This window comes from Typha latifolia, chromosome 2 (assembly GCF_019914945.1).
Source record: "Typha latifolia isolate L0001 chromosome 2, TyphaL0001v2, whole genome shotgun sequence".
Classification (NCBI taxonomy): domain Eukaryota; kingdom Viridiplantae; phylum Streptophyta; class Magnoliopsida; order Poales; family Typhaceae; genus Typha; species Typha latifolia.
In genome coordinates this window covers 4,741,941-4,759,518 of record NC_133087.1, presented here as the reverse complement: position 1 = coordinate 4,759,518, position 17,578 = coordinate 4,741,941, and the positions used below count along the sequence as shown (strand labels likewise).

General features: G+C 37.5%; 2 protein-coding genes across 4 annotated transcripts; both read right to left on the bottom strand.

The window, feature by feature from the left end:
• Positions 1-106: 106 nt before the first annotated feature.
• On the bottom strand, positions 107-4,463 carry LOC140781588 (nuclear intron maturase 1, mitochondrial). The gene is given in 3 exon segments (XM_073127638.1): positions 107-506; positions 1,871-3,726; positions 3,729-4,463. Coding segments are annotated over 2 exon segments (2,151 nt in total). The 5' UTR covers positions 4,189-4,463; the 3' UTR covers positions 107-506; positions 1,871-2,035.
• A 315-nt stretch (positions 4,464-4,778) lies between these two features.
• On the bottom strand, positions 4,779-15,716 carry LOC140781586 (ubiquitin C-terminal hydrolase 15-like). Of its 3 annotated transcripts, XM_073127635.1 has the most exons (16): positions 15,503-15,685; positions 14,488-14,802; positions 14,328-14,405; positions 13,881-14,240; positions 11,213-11,627; positions 10,678-11,065; positions 10,431-10,579; positions 10,231-10,328; positions 8,445-8,530; positions 8,185-8,347; positions 7,896-8,019; positions 7,632-7,789; positions 7,463-7,547; positions 5,983-6,195; positions 5,574-5,635; positions 4,779-5,476 (listed from the first exon to the last, which is right to left on the bottom strand). In XM_073127635.1, exons 4-16 carry the CDS (start codon positions 14,165-14,167, stop codon positions 4,822-4,824), a joined length of 2,883 nt encoding a protein of 960 aa, XP_072983736.1. In that variant the 5' UTR covers positions 14,168-14,240; positions 14,328-14,405; positions 14,488-14,802; positions 15,503-15,685; the 3' UTR covers positions 4,779-4,821. The 3 variants fall into 3 exon arrangements, with proteins under 3 accessions (XP_072983736.1, XP_072983738.1, XP_072983737.1); XM_073127637.1 differs by lacking the exon at positions 14,328-14,405 and having other exon boundaries at positions 14,625-14,802; XM_073127636.1 differs by lacking the exons at positions 14,328-14,405; positions 14,488-14,802 and having other exon boundaries at positions 15,503-15,716.
• Positions 15,717-17,578: the final 1,862 nt, after the last annotated feature.

The window sequence follows — 17,578 nt, the reverse complement described above, 5'->3', positions numbered from 1 at the left end:
AGCATCCCATGAGAATTCGACTCTCCTCTGCGGCGGCTTACTATTTAATTAGGTCATTTCCTTTCCATTGGACAGGGTTGTACGGAAGCCCCTTCAATCTCGAGAGTAGACTGAAAATACTTATTAACATGTATTCATAACATCATATTATATTTCATAAGAGCAAACAAAGTATGGTGCAAGAAAAAGGAGCAACAAAGGATTTTTCAAGTTCTTGCCAAAAGTCCAAGGGAACTTTTCTTACCTGCCGAGAAAAACTGAAGAACCAGTAGTTAATATATAAACTAACAACAAATTACTTTGAGAAATAATACCTGTAAAGAGTCCTCCCCTGAATCACCAAACTCATTCAATTTGTCATAATCACCATCTGTATACCACCAAAAACTTGCCTTTCATAGACCCACATTTGAGGACGCCATGTCCGCTGAGATACCGCACTCGTCAAGAATGATATATTGTTGCTTATTTGCATGAAATTGCAAGCACGTCCTGAAGTTCATTTCCTGCACAAGCACAATACAAGCACACTCAGCATGTCTAGACAAATAAATTAACCTGTCATTATACTAGTTGTGCGAGATCGCACAATTCATATGAAAGACAAAAATGACATTTTTAAGCATCCAAATTTCAAGATCATTTCAGATATTATGGCAGAGGCCATTAGACCGACAGAAAGCCCTTCAGCAACAGGAAGTAGGCCATATCCTAAGGTATGGCCCAAAAGGCAAGTAGTCTTCTATCTGGTGATCTTCCATCACATAGTGACAAAGAAAAGTAACAGCATCCTCACAATTTCCAGAATTACTACTCACACTTATCAGATTCAAGCCTAAACAGAAGAAATCTTCAGCAGTGCAATGAGCAATGTGACAGATGAGCGCAAAATGGTTTAGCTATAAATAATATACAGCCATCATCTCCCCAAAGATCTTAAAATTGTTGACAGACAGCATAACTGCACTTCAATAAGAATAATATTTGGAGGCCATGACTGAGGATCCTTGCCTATATTTTATGTTCATACCATAAAAATGATAGAAAGATCTCAAGTTTCACTAACATCAAGAGAGTTATGGCCAAAATGAGGAGGGCCTTTTTATCTAATAGCAAGTAATATGCTACTATACAATAAATGTTAAGTCCGCTTGTTTTCTTATAGAATGCTTCTCCTGAATCTGCAGGTCAAATATATCACTATCCATCAGCACAAGGAAGTGCCAATTCTTTTAGATTTAGCTTCCAGATACTTGTAATTATGTAGATAAGAAGAGACATTGACACAAACATAAAAATCATTATTCTTGTTTCTTTCTTCTTGGGCATTAGAGTAGTATAGGTCTTGTTTGGTTTGAGGCTAAACTCTGAACTAGATTTGGTAGTTTTATTTCTTAATTTTAATTTGTTTATAAAGTAAATTTAGTTAGATATAAAAAAGATAAAAAAATGTTTCATTACTGAATCAAGTTATAGGTCCATGAACCAGATAGGGGGGTCTATGAACTCAAAGCAAACAAGGCCATAAATATTAATATGTACAGCTGGACTGCCCCCACATTGAAACCAAGTCTTCCTGGAGCGGATTAATGGTGTCGTACTGTTGAGGATAAGAGTGGCATGTAATCTTAGCTTTTACACATGAAAGACATACTTTCAACATTTACAAATGAAGAATGACCTGAAGTACCACTAGTCTTGAACCAGCGTGACCACAAAACTGAAGGACATACTGGAAACACTTTGCTTACTCAAGACGAAGGACATCCAATGAAGGACCAGCCAAAACAAAACTTGCAGAACTTATCCACAACATGTAACATAATTTCATATTTCTTATCTACGAAAAAAGAAGTTATTGAGCATTTACCTTGAGATCTCCCAAAATACAGAAGTATCTCTTGGAACTCAGAATTCCTGTTCAGTTGACTGAACAATCCACCTTATGGATGCATCTCCTTAGCCTGTATCACCACTGGGAAGTGAACCATTGCACTTCTTTAACCTGGCAAAATTCCAACTTAAGTATACTGGACTATTTATCCAACAGAGGTATTCTGTCACTATTGGCAGTTACGTCAGTGTTCCCCTGTTCTTTTAGAGTCCTTTGGGAATTCATGTTCCAAACACCATAAGTCTTATAGTTCCATATCATTTCTGACATAACTTCCTGTGGTGACCTTAGTTCCTGTCGTCTAACTGTCTTATGCAATTCACAGAAAAACTTTGGATCTTGCAGCTTAATATACTCACGCAATACCAGTTCATGGTGAGGTACCCAGTTTCTAGGGAAAGGGGCATAATCACATGATGGAATCGATGACATGTGAGAAAACTGAACACCATCTATGGCATCAACAAGTCCCATTCTCAATAGATCAGAGAATTCAGGTGCATCATTCCTTGTGCTCTCTTTCAGTGGACGACTGAGATCACGTGATGCAATCCTGTAAACCTTAGCACGAGACTTTAATCTATATCTTGCTGCGTAGAGCTTAGCCAGAGAGCTCCTTATAACATAAGCACAGAACCCAACAATTTTCTTCCGGTTGTCTGCATATTTGTACCAATCAGCCATGGTCTCGAGGAACTTGTTCATTTGAGAATTCGTATGGGCTTGTCCAGAATAAAGCATTGCTGTGCAAGGCAGTGGCTCTGGATCCCTGTCCCCTTTGACGAGCTCAAGGCGTCTGAACTGACTTATACATCGTTGCAAGCTTGCAGTGACAGAGAGCAAAGTTCCAACACCTTTTTCACTTACAATCTTCCCTCCAGAGGCTGTGTATCGCAGTGTAGGGTATATCACTCGTCGAGAAATTACATGATCCAAGAACTCGATCCCCCTAGTTATGTGTTCAATCTCTACTCTTGCATTCTCCAATCTTAAACCGAACTTACTCTCACAGAATTCAATCAAATCTTTCCTGATCTCCACGGCATCCTCTCTTGGTCCTCGAATCCCAATTAAAATGTAGGAACCATAGCGAACAAAATCCATTTTCCTTGTCTTCTCCTTTCCACTCGATGGAACAAATTCAGGCCAAGCAGGGTTATGGCAACCATCATTAATTGTATCCTTCCAAATTGAGTCAAGCTTTGATGGCCGAAAGTATTTGTGTACCTTCTCTTCCATCCAATAATCCAACTCACTCAAACAAACATTTGCAAGCAATGGGCTCAAAATTCCACAATTCCCATAATTTGAAACTCTCGCAGCCTCCTCTGGTGCGAAGCTAAAGAATGTGCGCAACCAGTATGGATCCGGCTTCGGCTCGTTCTCATTCAACACCTTCTTCTTCCTGCTCTTCCTCAGCATCTTCCGCTTCATCCTCTTCTTACTCAACCTATCAGCTTCTTTCTCTGACGATAATGACCCCACTCTCACCGGAGTCCTCAGCGCAGATTTGATCAAGCCAAGAACTTTCCGGTCCGCAACGCCCTTTTCTAAACATGCCATGATCACATCTGGAGTGAGCCCATCAACGACATCAGTGAGATCAACCTTGAGAAACCAGAGGTAGCCAGCAAAATTGGACCTGATGGTGCGGAGAACGGTGTGTGGGTTCCGCCCAGGGCGGAAAGCGTGGGACTTGGGGGAGAACCGGGCTTCAAAGATTGGCTCGAGGAGGAGGAGAAGGAGCTCTTGGACGACGCGGTCTTGGAACGGGGGCGGGGAACTGGCAAGGAGGGCTTGGAACTTGCGGCGGGAGATCGGGCGGGTGGACGGGGGTCGGCAGGGGAGCGGAGGAGTAGATGCGTTGCGGCACCCCAGGTGTAGGATGGTGATAAAGCGGCGCGTTGGAGGAGGAGGAGGGAGCGGAGGTGGGCGAGGTGAATGGCTGCGCGAGGAGGGAAAGAGCCGGTGTGGTGGGCGCAGGAGCGCTGGTAGGCGAGAACCCAAAGATCAAACTTTTTCAAGAAGCCAGTGAGATTGGTCAGGGGGAGGGTGGTGGGGCGGGAGAAGGAGCGGACCCAGAGGTCGGAGCAGACCTGGATTGGGTCTTCTCTCATGAGGTCGTAGGGGTTTGGGAGCTCTTCTTGGTGGTCTTTTTGTTGCTGGTTTTGCTGCTGACGGCGGCGGTGGTGAAGTGGATTGAAGATAGAAGAGGAGGAGAGGCGAAGGGAAAGGAGGAGATGGGAGGAAGAATGGAGGACCGGAAGAGGGTTTTTGAGAGTGGGGAATGGCATTCTCCTTTGGCCTTGGTTTGCGTTGGCAATCTCGTTTTGGTTCTAAGAAGCATTTGATCGAATAGGTTGTGGGCAATGTAAGTATTGGGAACTGGAGAAGAGATAATTGTTCTTGGTTCTTGGAAGCACTTGATCGAACAGGTCGCTGGCGTTGTTTTAGATGAGAAGGTGAAAGCAGCGGGTCGGATTCCGCAAGACTAAGCTGAAAACAGTGGACCAATAGAGGTTCCGCTTGTAAGCAGAGTAGTTAACTCTTCCCGGTTCCCATTGAGTAAAAATCAAGTAAAACATAGAATTATCATAAATTTCTGGATCCCCACTGCTCAATCATTAAGTAAATAACTTTCAATCGAACATACCAAGGACCTCCAAAGAATTTCTTTCTTTCTTTTGTGTTTTTAGAAAAAGGGAGGTCCAAAGAATTGATACAAAACAATCTAGCATCCTAATTAGACATTACAACCTAAGATTAAAACATCAATCCGTGAGTCTAGTTACTGCAAGAGTAGCATTCATTTTCCTTCTGCCTAAATTTGTATGTAAGATTAAGCATGCCCCATTCAGCTAAAAAAAATGAGACATTACCAGTATGCAGGTACCTGCAGGCTCTACTAAACTATATAATTTGATTGATTACATATCACAGAATCCAGATGTTTGAACAAAACCATCTTTCGGATTACTCCAGTATCGACTATAAGAAGTATAGGCCTGATCTAGATGCCTTCCTCTATGTACATTGCCGAGAGGTTGCGTCGGCAGGGAAGAATCCAAGTCAGAACCCAGGCTCTCCGAAAAGAATCTTGTTTGCGGCCTACAAGATGAGAACTTTTTACAGGAGATGATACCCTCTGGACCATACAGGGGAGCAAATAAAGAGGAAATTGGATCAAGACTAGCATCTTCTCCATAGTCAACTACACTGCACGAATCCCTGGTACTCTCGGTGGTAAAGGACGATTCATCTGAGCTTGTAAACAGCGACCAGTCGCTTGATGTAGCATCAGAGAAGTCCACACTAACTGAATCTGCAAATCTTTCCTCTTTAGGATATACATCTCTGGACTTGAAGATGTAATTTGCCGGCTGACCCTCATTACTTGCTCTATGTTCTGGTCTGAAACAATCTCTCACATCCATCTGATCTTGTGAGGCAAATAGTGTGTTGCGCTGTCTCTGGTGTTCATGCTTTGAGGATTTCTGGGACTTTAAGGAGTTATATTTAGCAGAAGTTGGGGCAAACAATAGCTCTTCTTCAAGGTAAACCCTCGGAGGACGTGGAAAAGACCTGAATGAGGTTACACATTTGTAAGACTAGTATTGTCCACATTGCCATGAGCTCATCACCAAAAGATAAAATCTCCAGTATCAATTTGAAAACATACCTTGAGTAGAATAGCATATATGCACTTTCTGACATCACTTGACTCAATGGTACAGCCTGAACCTGAAAGATATATTCAATAAAAAGTCAGCAGAATTCCTTCTATTGTGCTTAGTCCAGAATAAGCTTCTTCAAGTGGCTATTGTTATAAATTTTATTAGTCAGATGAAATAGTAGTTCCAGAGGTGCTATGAGCATTCAAAGTCTACGTATGTTAAATCTATTGAGTTCAAAAGCATTAAGTTACAAAGAAACAATGTTGAATAATCAGCCAGAAGTAATCAGTTGAGTATAATGCATATATTCAATTTAAACTCCATACAGTATTTATAACCGGTGAAATGTGAGCATTTTAGATGCTGCTTCAAATATATAAAACATCAAAATATAATTTTATAGACATTTTTTACCTCAGAGTCATCAATTCTCAACCATGTTCCTTGCATATCTTTAATATATGCCACATAATGTCCAGTGAATGATGCATTGTGTGTATCCAAATGTACAACCACCGCATACAGCAGGTAAAGAGGAGGGCTGTCAGCAGATCCAGTCACAAATGGAATCATGTCCAGCATTTCAGGGAAAGTAACACATTTATTGATTTTGCCATATTTCCCTGTCTGGTAAAGTGAAGAAATAATAAATGCTTATCACAAAAATGTTGTGGTAGATGTCAATCAAGAAAAAGGACGTAAATTATTGCCTCAACAAGAAGGCAAGTTAATTTGACGGGTGTAGATTTAACAATAAATAAGAGAAAACACAAGCTACAAATTGACTGCAAATAGCAGACTGCTTCTATCATATTGAGCACAGTTCAACAGAAAATCAAAGTCTAACAGAGATATCCAGAAGTGAATATTTCACATAATCAGAATTTTTTCTCTATCAAAATATATCTGCAAAGGTATATTAATCATAATAGCAAAACAAATTCGAGAAGAAACACGCATCCTGATCATATTATCAAGCCCCATCCTCTATTATGGGGTAGACTGGAGCACAACTAAACTCCCAAAGATAATGAGAATTCGAATTTTTTGCAACCAGTGCCAACCTGGCTTCAGCCCTCTTCAAAAAAGTCCATTTGATCGAAACAAAATCAAGCCAGAGCAAGGAGTGCTATGAAATCTTTGTAGTCAATTGGAGGGTAAATTAAACTGTGTTAGTTGTTATGGATTTGGATCAAGCAACCAAAGATTGAGCCTCCAAACATGGAAAGAGTCTAGTGGAGAAGAAGTGCAATGCGGTACTTTTGGCATTACTAAATAGAATATCATGTCTACTGCCATTACTAGAAAGAATATCATGTCTACTGGCATTACTAAAAAGAATATTACGTCTACTTGGGAAAAAATTTCAAGTTGTCTTAGAGAGATGATCATGAAAAGAAAAGAAAAGAAAAGGAAGAGAAAGACAGTCCCACTAATGCATCACTATCATGCATGGTATAAAGATGACTTATGCTTACATAAGTAGACTGATAAGAAAGCATAGAATTTGTCAGTTCATCTTTAGTTGTCTAATATATAGATCTCTATCAATGTTTATGCACTAAACAACCAATGCAAATCATTGTTGGTGTGGCTTTTCCTGACAATTATAGCTGTCCTGTTGTAGAAAAGATTATGAACTTCCATGATTCCTTCCATCCTGATCCATTTTGGCATCATTTTGACTTTTGAGAGGTCATTCTACTGAGTGAAAAGGAAAATATACTTTTCTGTAAACGTGAATCGCAGGATGAAAGCAGCAAGTCATAATTACAGAATATAATCTTACATAAGACTAATTAAAAGAGCATCCTACATATCTAGGACATGTATCATAGCTAACTGGAACAAAAAGCTTCAAAACTTAAGCCAAGTCCTTACTAGGAATCATTACCTCAAATCTCTTCAGGACTATTGTTAAGATGTTCGGTACCTCATGAACACTTAACTCCTTTCTGGCTCTGACATATGCTGAACACCTGCATTTAAGAGATGGAAATCAAAACAGACTACACGAAGCCATGGCAGCAATAAAATGACTAATTATGAGGTTGTCATGCTACCTTCCACATCTATACATGTTCTCTCCATCTAAATCCTCAGCAGCAGTAAATTGTGTAAGTGCATCTTCCAAGGATTCAACCCAACCATGAATCTCCAAAGTAAGATCCATAATATTCTCATACCTTTCAGACTCATGGTAGCATTTCAGACACTTAACCTTGTCTCATACAGATAAACCAATTAGGATTAAATGAATAACAACAGAACATGAATCTGAAAAAAATGTTATAGCAGAAAAAGTCAAGCCTAGACTAAATAATTACCTTTGATTTGAGGCGACCACCAAATATTTGTTGTATTAATGTTGTCTCTTGTAGTCTTGGATCAACTTGCTTCTCACCACCCAATCCCTCAAGGCATGTAGATTGCATAGAAGTAACTAGAAGCCTGATGATATTTAAGTTCAAAAGTGTAATGAAAAAAGAACATAGTTAACTAGTCGAATAGAACCAAGAAGGAATCAAACATCATAAGCTGCCACAAGCAGATAAATGCACGCAATAAAAGAAAAACAGACAAACAGAAAGATGTCACATGTGCAATTTATAGCACCTTAAAAACTCATGAGCATCCTCCTGGCTTCCACCACCTAAAAGGCATCCGATATTCCTCATATTTGAAAGAATCCTACTGGGGGATAGAGGTCCTCCGCCTTCTCGTAACATTGAAGCATGTTGCTCAAGTTCACACATGAGGCACCAATTCTTTGACCAGCCTAAAATATATAAAGAAATTACGTAAAAATGGCATAAAACATCCAATAGAGAGGAATTACTACAACAAAAAAGAAAAATATAAAAGATGAGAATTACAGGTTTTAGAATGCAATCTCCGAAGCAGATAGATCATGAGAGGTTTTGTGCAAGTAAGACACTGTAAAACAGCATTCGCATAGCAACTGCAAGGAAAAAGAAGGAGAAGGTTAAATCCAGAAAAGTTACTGAAGGATTTAAGTATGGCTGTCATGACATCATTTAGTATGTCATTAGGGAAATGAATATGATATCAGAAATTAACTACATGGATGTGATCATCTATCCCCAAGGCCCAAGCAATGACCTTCTGTGGTTTGTAATCGAGCATAATCATCTCGATAGTGGAAGCGAGACTCAAGAATAGACATGATAACTCATCAACAACTTGAAAAGTTAAAGCTGTTAGAAAATAGTTTTTTTTTTATTTTTGATATTCTAACAATCCCCCTTACTTCTGACTTGAGATATTTTGACGGACCTAAAAGGTGGACTTGACTTAAATAGATTTAGGTTTTCTAATTTAAATAACAATGTAGGTGTGACGGAATTTGAATTCAAGACCTCCTACTTTAACATTGTGATAACTAAATTATTAAAAAAACATTTTAGTTAAAGATCGGTGGTTTTTAGATTTAATATTCTAACAAGCTTAAGAAAAATAAATTCTTTAAAACCATCAAAACATATGGAGTGGGAGCTTCTGCCATGTCAATATGAGCATGAAAGTTCTCTTTCATAAATGAATTTCTTAATCTTATATCCTGAAATACGTGATTCACTAATGCCTAAATCAAAATAATTTTGATGTTTCCTCAATATCCTTGACATAGAATATGTTGTATGTCCATAGTACATACAGAAAAAGATAGATTTTAGATAGTTACTTCTTTTCACAAGAACACTTAAAAGGGATAGGACCTCCTTTACTTGAAATCTTGCAGACCTACTAGGTGGATGGGCCCATTTCAAGGCCCTCCTTTGACTTAATGCCTTGTTCAAGCGGCAAGTCAAGCTGACCCAATCTAATCTGTATACTAGACCGAAGATGAGCCCACTACTGAGCAGGATCTCGAGTCAGTCCAGGTGGGCTTTGGCGCATAGTAGTACTTTGCAGTTTGCACAGAAGCTCTGCCAATACACCCTTCTTTTAGGCTGAATCAGGTTGAAGTTGGTCAACAGGGGCCCCAATATGTGAAAATTAAGGTGAGTGCATCAGTCCACTTGGCCTGGTCCCCACATTTATAGGTCTACTCTTAATTTGTCATCCAAACAATTGCCCAAATTAGAAGGCATAAATTAAGTCGGTAGATGAGTAATTTTTAGTATTGAATTGCACATGGTTTAAATTCTGGGATGCAAAAAAAAAAAAAAAAATTCTAAGAGAATGACAGTCCTTAGGAAAATGTACAGAAAAGTTCTCAAAGCCATTACACAAAATCACAAGATAAAAGATAAGAGGTTGAGAACACCAAACTCCTGCAGTGAGGTCTTGCAAAACTGGCTTCCAAAGATTGTCCAGGTAAGATGCACTTTCTGGACCCAAAGAAACAAATGGTCTTGCTTCGGTGAACTTAAGATAATAATAACAAACCAAAATTTTCTGAGTTCCAACATTAAACTTCCTCAAGCTAAAGTAAGAAAGGCAATAGTATCTAAAATTTCAGGCCGTGATGTGAAAAACAAAAATTACAACCCATACATTGATATTCTAAGTTTTACATTCTAAGTTTCTAACTACATTAAAAATTGGACAGGATAAATTTGCAAGAATCTTCGCAGATACAAGACTTGTAGGAAATGATAAGTTGAAACTATTTGATTAGAAGTAAATGTCTAAAAATACCTGTTTCCGCAGTTAAGAAGACCCCTAGGGGATAAACCCTCCACTTCGCACTGAAAAAACTTTACAAGATCCTCAAATGGAAACAGAAGCTGCAACTTCTAAAATTTCAGAACATGAAAAGGAGATGCTTTAGTTGATGCTTGGAAAGCAGATCAAATGCAAGTGGATAACATATCTAAACAAGTGAGGAAAGTCCAAACCTTGTCCTTCTTGTTATCTTTTATCAACCCCACAAGACTACGTTTAAGAAGTTTTGCAGGCTTCGTGTTATCTTTTATCAACCCCATATTTGAGGTTCCACTATTTCCCTGCAAATCATCATTGGTCGGAATATTCATTCTGGGCATTCCTATAAATCATATGAAAAGAGTAAGACAAGGGACAAGGAACTCATAGAGTTAGTATAAGTTGCATCATAGAGTTCAGAACAAGTTCTGTGTAACCTACGTGACTCATTTTTCTTGTAAGTGTTTCTTTCTATGGCTCGAGGCTGGTATTCTCCTAGCACTCTTTCTTCCGGTTCTTGTGATACAGAGTATGTCTGACCCACTGTATATGGAGGTTTCTTATACATTGTACTTCCTTTAGAAGAACTATTTTCTGCTGACTGACTCCTTTCAATTGGTTCAACAGCAGAAGCAAATCCATCATCGGAAGAACAGATGTTATCTGAAGTGACACGTCTGTCGGTTTCAGATTCACCTATCACATCACTTTGCAAATTGTAAGGACTTGATCTTCCAGGTGAGCTACTTGATTTGGATCCATTTCTTGTTTCTCTTGTTGATTTATGAGATGGGTGCAAAATATCTTTGACAGCATATGAACTAGAGCCCTGGTTATTATAATTTCATCATGAGCGAAATCACAAGTTATCAAATGATGTTATTATGGTTAAAATCTACAACCAGATAAGCATAATCAAGAGTCCTAACATACAAACAGAAGAATGACATCTATAAACCAATTGAACTGAAGCAACCTTATGTCCCATCAGAGCATCTTGTGATGAAACCTCTGAAAACAAAGTGTTGTCATCAATAACTTCACAAATATTGCCATCAAATGGACAGGAATGACCATCTCCACTTTTAGAAATAACTTGTTCAAATTTACTGATAGCCCTTGTATCTGAAAGATTTACTGTGTTCCCCAAATCCTGATAACTATCAGTTGTTATAATAGATGGATCATCTGATAGATCACCATGAGTATAATTCTGCAGGGAATTTTCCATCACACTTGCAAGAAATGGTGAGTTGAAATTATCCAAGGACTTCTGTTGCACATCTTCTGTAAAAGGTTCACAAGCCAAATCATTCACACCTCTATCATGCCAGTGCTGGCATTGTTGCTTGTGTCCCTGCCTCCAATGTAATATTTGACATCTCCCAGAACTGCAATAATGTGAAAAAAAAAATATATTTCTGAGGATCTGTGGCTTTGTGCAAGATCAACTATGTTTTAAAATAAATAAATATAAGTTACAAAACAAGAGATCTCAACCCAGATCCTTCAACTCAACCTGAATTTGGCCTCTTTGGTCATAAAGAACGAAAAAGAAAGAAATATAAAAAGAGTTTCAGTCAACCTTAAAATATATTACTATGAAAAATCATGCTTATATACATATCCAAATATTGTGAACATGGACGATGGTTGTTCTTGTAAGAGTTAGATTGACTGATATGATGAAGGTTTCAGTTGTCAAAAGGTACACAATATAAGTTAGTTTCTAACAACGAAATTAAGTCTTATGCTTTGGCAGATCACTCTTTGTGATATCTTCTTACTAGAAATCTTTAGGATCAATAGGCAAACAAAGATAATAAAGGAGAAAGCACTATAAAAAAAGTCATAGGATCCTACAACATGGAAAGTTATAATGAAGACCAAAAATAGAAAAGAAGATACATATGGAATAGTAGGCAGTCCTTTTAAGCATGTAGTTATCACCTTGAGAGCTCTTTAATGTTGCAATTAAAAACAACATTAAGATCCCTCTATGCTCAAACAAAGAAAGTAGGCAGGCAAAAATCAGGACATAATACTTGAACTATTAAATAAGAAATATAGTGATATGCACTAATCCATACATTTAAGCAAAGTACCACAAACCCCAAAATGCAACCATATATTTGTAGTCAAAAGGGTGAAAAGATTATCTCCAAAAGTGCAGTTGCTCCACTATCATTATGGCAGCAAGACAGGATCTCAGAGGACAAATGCTAATAGATAGAGAAAGCATACTCAGTGTTTAACAAAAGATGCATCACCATTTCCTTCTTCAGCCCATAAAGAGATTTTATTTGACCACATCAATCTCAAAACTTTCTTAGCAGTATATCACTTTCAAACTGTACTCCATTCAAAAGCATAGGATTTTAGGATGTATATATGGTTCAAGACTTCTTTTACTTCTAAAAGCTTGACGTACTATTAGTAAAGTGGCCTTGTCGAAATCTCATATTTCAACTAATTCTTTGTGGTTTTCTAAAAGGAGCAAACATAATCAGAAGCCTAACTACCGATTTATGTAAGCAAATATAGCAAGCTGTTCTCCTTATAAAGGTTATGATGAAATCAATATCTAAATTACCTGGATAATTATCTACTTGTAAGTTGTAACTATAAGAAGCATACCAGAAAATAAAAGAACCAGGAGACCGTCCACTTATACTTAATTAATCTTTATCTCCAGCTCTGATGTAGGAGCCCTTTCAAATGAGCAATCCAAACATAAAATAGGTCAATGCTGGATTTCAGTTTCCCAAACTAATCTTATGAAGCCTTTTTTTCAAAATAACTTGAGCAAATGGAATGTAATCTCTTCGAATTGAAGCACTCATATGATAGAGATTAATCTCTTGGAAGTTGAAAAAACCATTCTAAGAGTTGTGAAATTTCCTATGGGAGTTAGGAAGAAGAAAACTACATGAAAAGGAAAGCCTCCAAGACGAACCAGATCATAATAATTTAGGATTCACAAAATAAAGAAGTGAATTTGAATGAAATTCCGAGTTCAGAGTCTGAAAAAAAAATAGCAGCTGATTGTTTATCTTCATTCCTCTTGTTGCTCCCATTTATTTTGCTTGTTATTCAGTCTTCTTAAGAAATTTACCTACATAACCTCCATGACCTTTAGATAAATATCACTATATGTCGTCATTAGTATATAACAATTAACAAGTTTGCTAGAAATGACATCCAGAAATCAACTGAGTAGAAAATGTGGTTCTTTTTTACTCACAGATATTTAGTTCATACGGAACTCTCTTATGCTTTTTTGGCAGGTTGCATCATATTTCTTCATTAGTGTCCTTCTACTTCTAAGTAGATGCTATTTCATGAAACTTCCCACTAGCTTGGTATTGTATCATTTTTTTTAAGCATTGTTTGTATTCTAAGTTCCTAACAGTAAGTTCAACAATAGGAAGACTTGTGCAGATCATAAGGGATTTTAAAGAAAGTTGCTACCTAAAGCTAATTATATATGGAACCAGAACAAATCTTAAGAGGAGTTCACAAATTGTTACATAAATATCATGCCCTACTTTGGTAAATGGAGCAAAGCAGAAAGAACTTCAAGGACTTAAATAGTTTGAAAATGCCTTTTGAATGATCCAACATGAAATAGTAAACAAGCATACCAGTATCTGACAGACTTGCATCTGGAGCAGCGTGTAGTAGCAGGAGCAAGGCATCTAGCACACTCGTGAAAGCCATTTTTCAATAAAGGCGCAGCCGGTACAACATCAGTAGACGCCATTGCTTCTACTCTAAGAGCTTCTTCAGCTGCAAGCTGAGCAAGCATAGCTATCCTATCCTTCTTCTTCCCAGCCTCACTCCATATCCCTAGAATAATATATGTGACCAGAGGAAGCACAACAAAGACTAAAAAAAGAGCAGGTATATCAGCTTCCCTTGGTTGAAGCATATCCCCACCAAAATACTCATGTCCAGCTCACAATGAGTATTAGTCATACATATTATGCTGATTACTGGTTCCCCTACAATTCAGACAAATAACCAAAAGAATAAAATGAGACCTTGTAGTTTTATTTCTGGATAAATGGAGCGATTAAATATTACAACACCTTTTCCCCCAAGAAGAAAATGGCAAAATTGGATGAAAAGTACAGCCTTGGTTTCCACTATGACCTCAAAGGCTCAAACTATCAAGCTTTGAGAAATCAGATCATGAATACACATGTAATAGAAATATTCAGAACAAAGTATATCAGAATTTTCACCCACATTAAATCACACGCACATGACTTCAATCAAAGAAACATTCCCTCTGGAAATAAATGGGATAAGTTTCCTGATGAGACAACGGATTCCATGATATAAGAACTGAAGCAAGAAGCCGAAACCAAAATGGAAATATCAACCTTACGACTTTAGTTAATGACCAGGATATAAGAACAAGCAGACGCATCTTGAGATCCCAAATATTCAAGAGCCAACCTCCAATCACCTAGCCCTAGGAGTGATACCCCAATTGCGAGATATACGGTGGAAAACACTGTAAGTAGCTTATAATTGCTTTCTTGAAGCACTTAAGGAGACCTGGAAAGCGATTGCAGAAACAAACATCAACTCCAGCTTGTTAAAGTTGATATATTAGAGAACAACTTACATGAATATTTAGCATGATTCGCTTCTGAACATTTTCTAGAACTCGACTATGACCTACCTACTCACTAGACGAAGTACCAATAATTAAAGATAGCAACTTTATGGATGATAGATAGCTAAAGAGGAAGACAACAACAGCATTTCTCTCTCTCTTCTGTGAAGAAGAAACACGGAAAGACGCTGTGGGGGGTTTGATTTGAAGAAGTCCCACTTCACCAAACGAAAAGAACCAAATCGAAGGCCTTACCTCCGACAAACCCACATGAAATCCAGTACCCTAGCCTCACCTAAACTAGGCCCACTTGCCCGAGCTCCTCCATTTGCAGCACTAAAACGAGATATACCAAAGAAAGAGACCTATTCATCTACACAAGCCCGCATCAAAGCTAGCATTAGTGAGCCATTCCAGAACAAAAATGGCCTCCAAAGGAAGAAAGGAACCTCATTTACGGACAGCAAGACGGGAAAAGCGCGGAAAAGCAAAAGAAACCCAACAAAAGACCAAGAAACAACGCGTGTATGTTTCGAACCAAACCCACAAATTGATTCGGCGTTCCACTCCACACCTGCTCGAGATTCCGATGGAGAAAATCTATGATTAGAGAAATGGGTCTCAACTCCTACTTCTTACCTCCTGCTTAGAAGAAGATAAATCTACAAGACCCAACTATGCATCAGGCTTCAGATTCGTCGATTCCTCAGCAGCTATAAAAAGAAGAAAAGACAGGCTTTTTCTCTCAAGCTGTTCTGCTGCACTCGCTTCAGTACTCTCTCTCTCTCTCTCTCTCTCTCTCTCTCTCCAAGAAAAAAATAATGGGGTAGGAGATAAAAAGAATGGAGAGCTCCATCCAATACCCTCCTACCTCTAGTCTCCACATATGACTATGAATGGAATTCCTACTTTGCCCTTTCTCATTGCTGGTCAAGCTGAAACTAGAAAAATTGAAGTAAAAAAACAGACAAAAAAGATGAGATTAGGGAAGAATGAGTAACTTTCATGCTGCTCTATTTAGAAGAATTAATGCTCCTACCTAATACCCATATAGTCTCCTAAATCTCCTAACAAATTTTAATTTTGGGCATTAATCGCCTTTACATCCCTTGGACTTCAATGAATTTTTAGTAACTGCAATGAAATAGAAAAGTGCAACATTATAAAATGAGTTTCTCAGTGTCATTTTTATTTTTTTTAATCTTTTTACATTCCTATAATTTCTCTTGATAGGAGTACTTTTACTCTCTTAAACAACTATTATGGCAATATTATACTTAAAACAACACCACTCATCAAGAATAGTAGGAAAACTGGGGAAATATTTAAATGGGATGCATCGCCATGCGAGGTAGGTACTTCTTGGACCATAGCAAGAGGTTTCGATCTGGGATTAAGTGAAACGATCCTCTCTCGTGGATGGTTGCATTTGTTTTAATGCACTAATGAAGGTTAGTTTAGGAGAATTGAGATAATTAAAACGTAGTTGGAAGAATCCTCACCTAAATCTAAACATAATTAGATGCTAACAGCTTGACGTGTCGGAAATTGACAGATCCTTAAATTCTACTCCTCTTTTTGAGCATTCTTGCACATGTTCGTGGAAACTATTTTTTTTATCTTAGTTTTTTATTCGTTTCTATAACGGTAATTTTAGGTATAAACTAATTAGCTTACTTGCTTATAATTTTCGTCATAAATTTGCACCATATCCTGCATATGATTAGGATAGTCTTGATAAATACTCCAGGTGGAATACAATAAAGAATTATATTATGGATGTGAATAAGTTTACGTCTCCTACCATCTTATCATGAAACGTTGTGGATGGCAATTGTATAATTTCTTGTTGACCGAGTCAATGATATACTTTTAAATAATTTAGAGGGTGTCTCTATCGCATTAAAATTCAGAAAAAATTATGTAGGAAAGTATAATAATTATAATTATCTTTTTTTATATATATTTTCTTCTTGCTATCGCTGTCTGCTGTCTATGTCACTAAAACCAAGGATTTGGGGAAAAGGAAGTAGAAACGAGCTCTACCATTAGCTGGTCGCCCCAGTACACGCCTCCTTAGCCCTTAATCCTTATACTTTTTAAACTTCTATAAGGAGTAGTGCCAAGGTGTTTCTATTCCCTTTTCCCTCTTTATATTAACTAAGTCCTCAAACGAGACAAATTGGTAATAGCACATCTTTGTCCTTTTCTCTATGGCCTTTGTCTCATTGTGTAAAGGATGAAAGGGAAGGGGAATATATATATATATACATACAAAAGTTTACATTGTGTGTTTATTATCTTATTTAAAATTTTACATTCTACATTCGATGCTATGCTTTTATTATTATTAAAAAAAAATTGAGTTAATAGTAGAGAAATGAGAATTTAATAGTGTCTCGATTAAATAGGTGCTGCTAGAATGTTATAAAAATATTATCTTATAACTGAAGTTATTTTAATCCATGTCTGTGTAATTCTAAATTAACGGGGTAATAAATATATAATGCAGCTTGAGATAACGCTTATAACTGTCGGTCTTGATTTTGCTGGCAGCTCCACAGTACTGAATTAAAGAAGCTCAAAACTTTATTGAAAGGCTTAAGTTTCATCATTAAAAGTTATCCTTTCAGTTACCATATTTAACGTTTTGTATTATTTTAAAACAAATTTATTCTCAATTCTCATATCAGATACAAGAGATAAATTACAACC

What these genes read in the sequence shown, in the direction of transcription:
- LOC140781586 (XM_073127636.1), bottom strand. Translation starts at nt 14,167, where the DNA reads ATGCTTCAACCAAGGGAAGCTGATATACCTGCTCTTTTTTTAGTCTTT. An exon ending in GTGGTCGCCTCAAATCAAAG is followed by an intron (nt 7,790 to 7,895) that starts GTAATTATTTAG and finishes GTATGAGACAAG; the next exon opens with GTTAAGTGTCTGAAATGCTA. An exon ending in TGAGAATTGATGACTCTGAG is followed by an intron (nt 5,636 to 5,982) that starts GTAAAAAATGTC and finishes TATATCTTTCAG; the next exon opens with GTTCAGGCTGTACCATTGAG.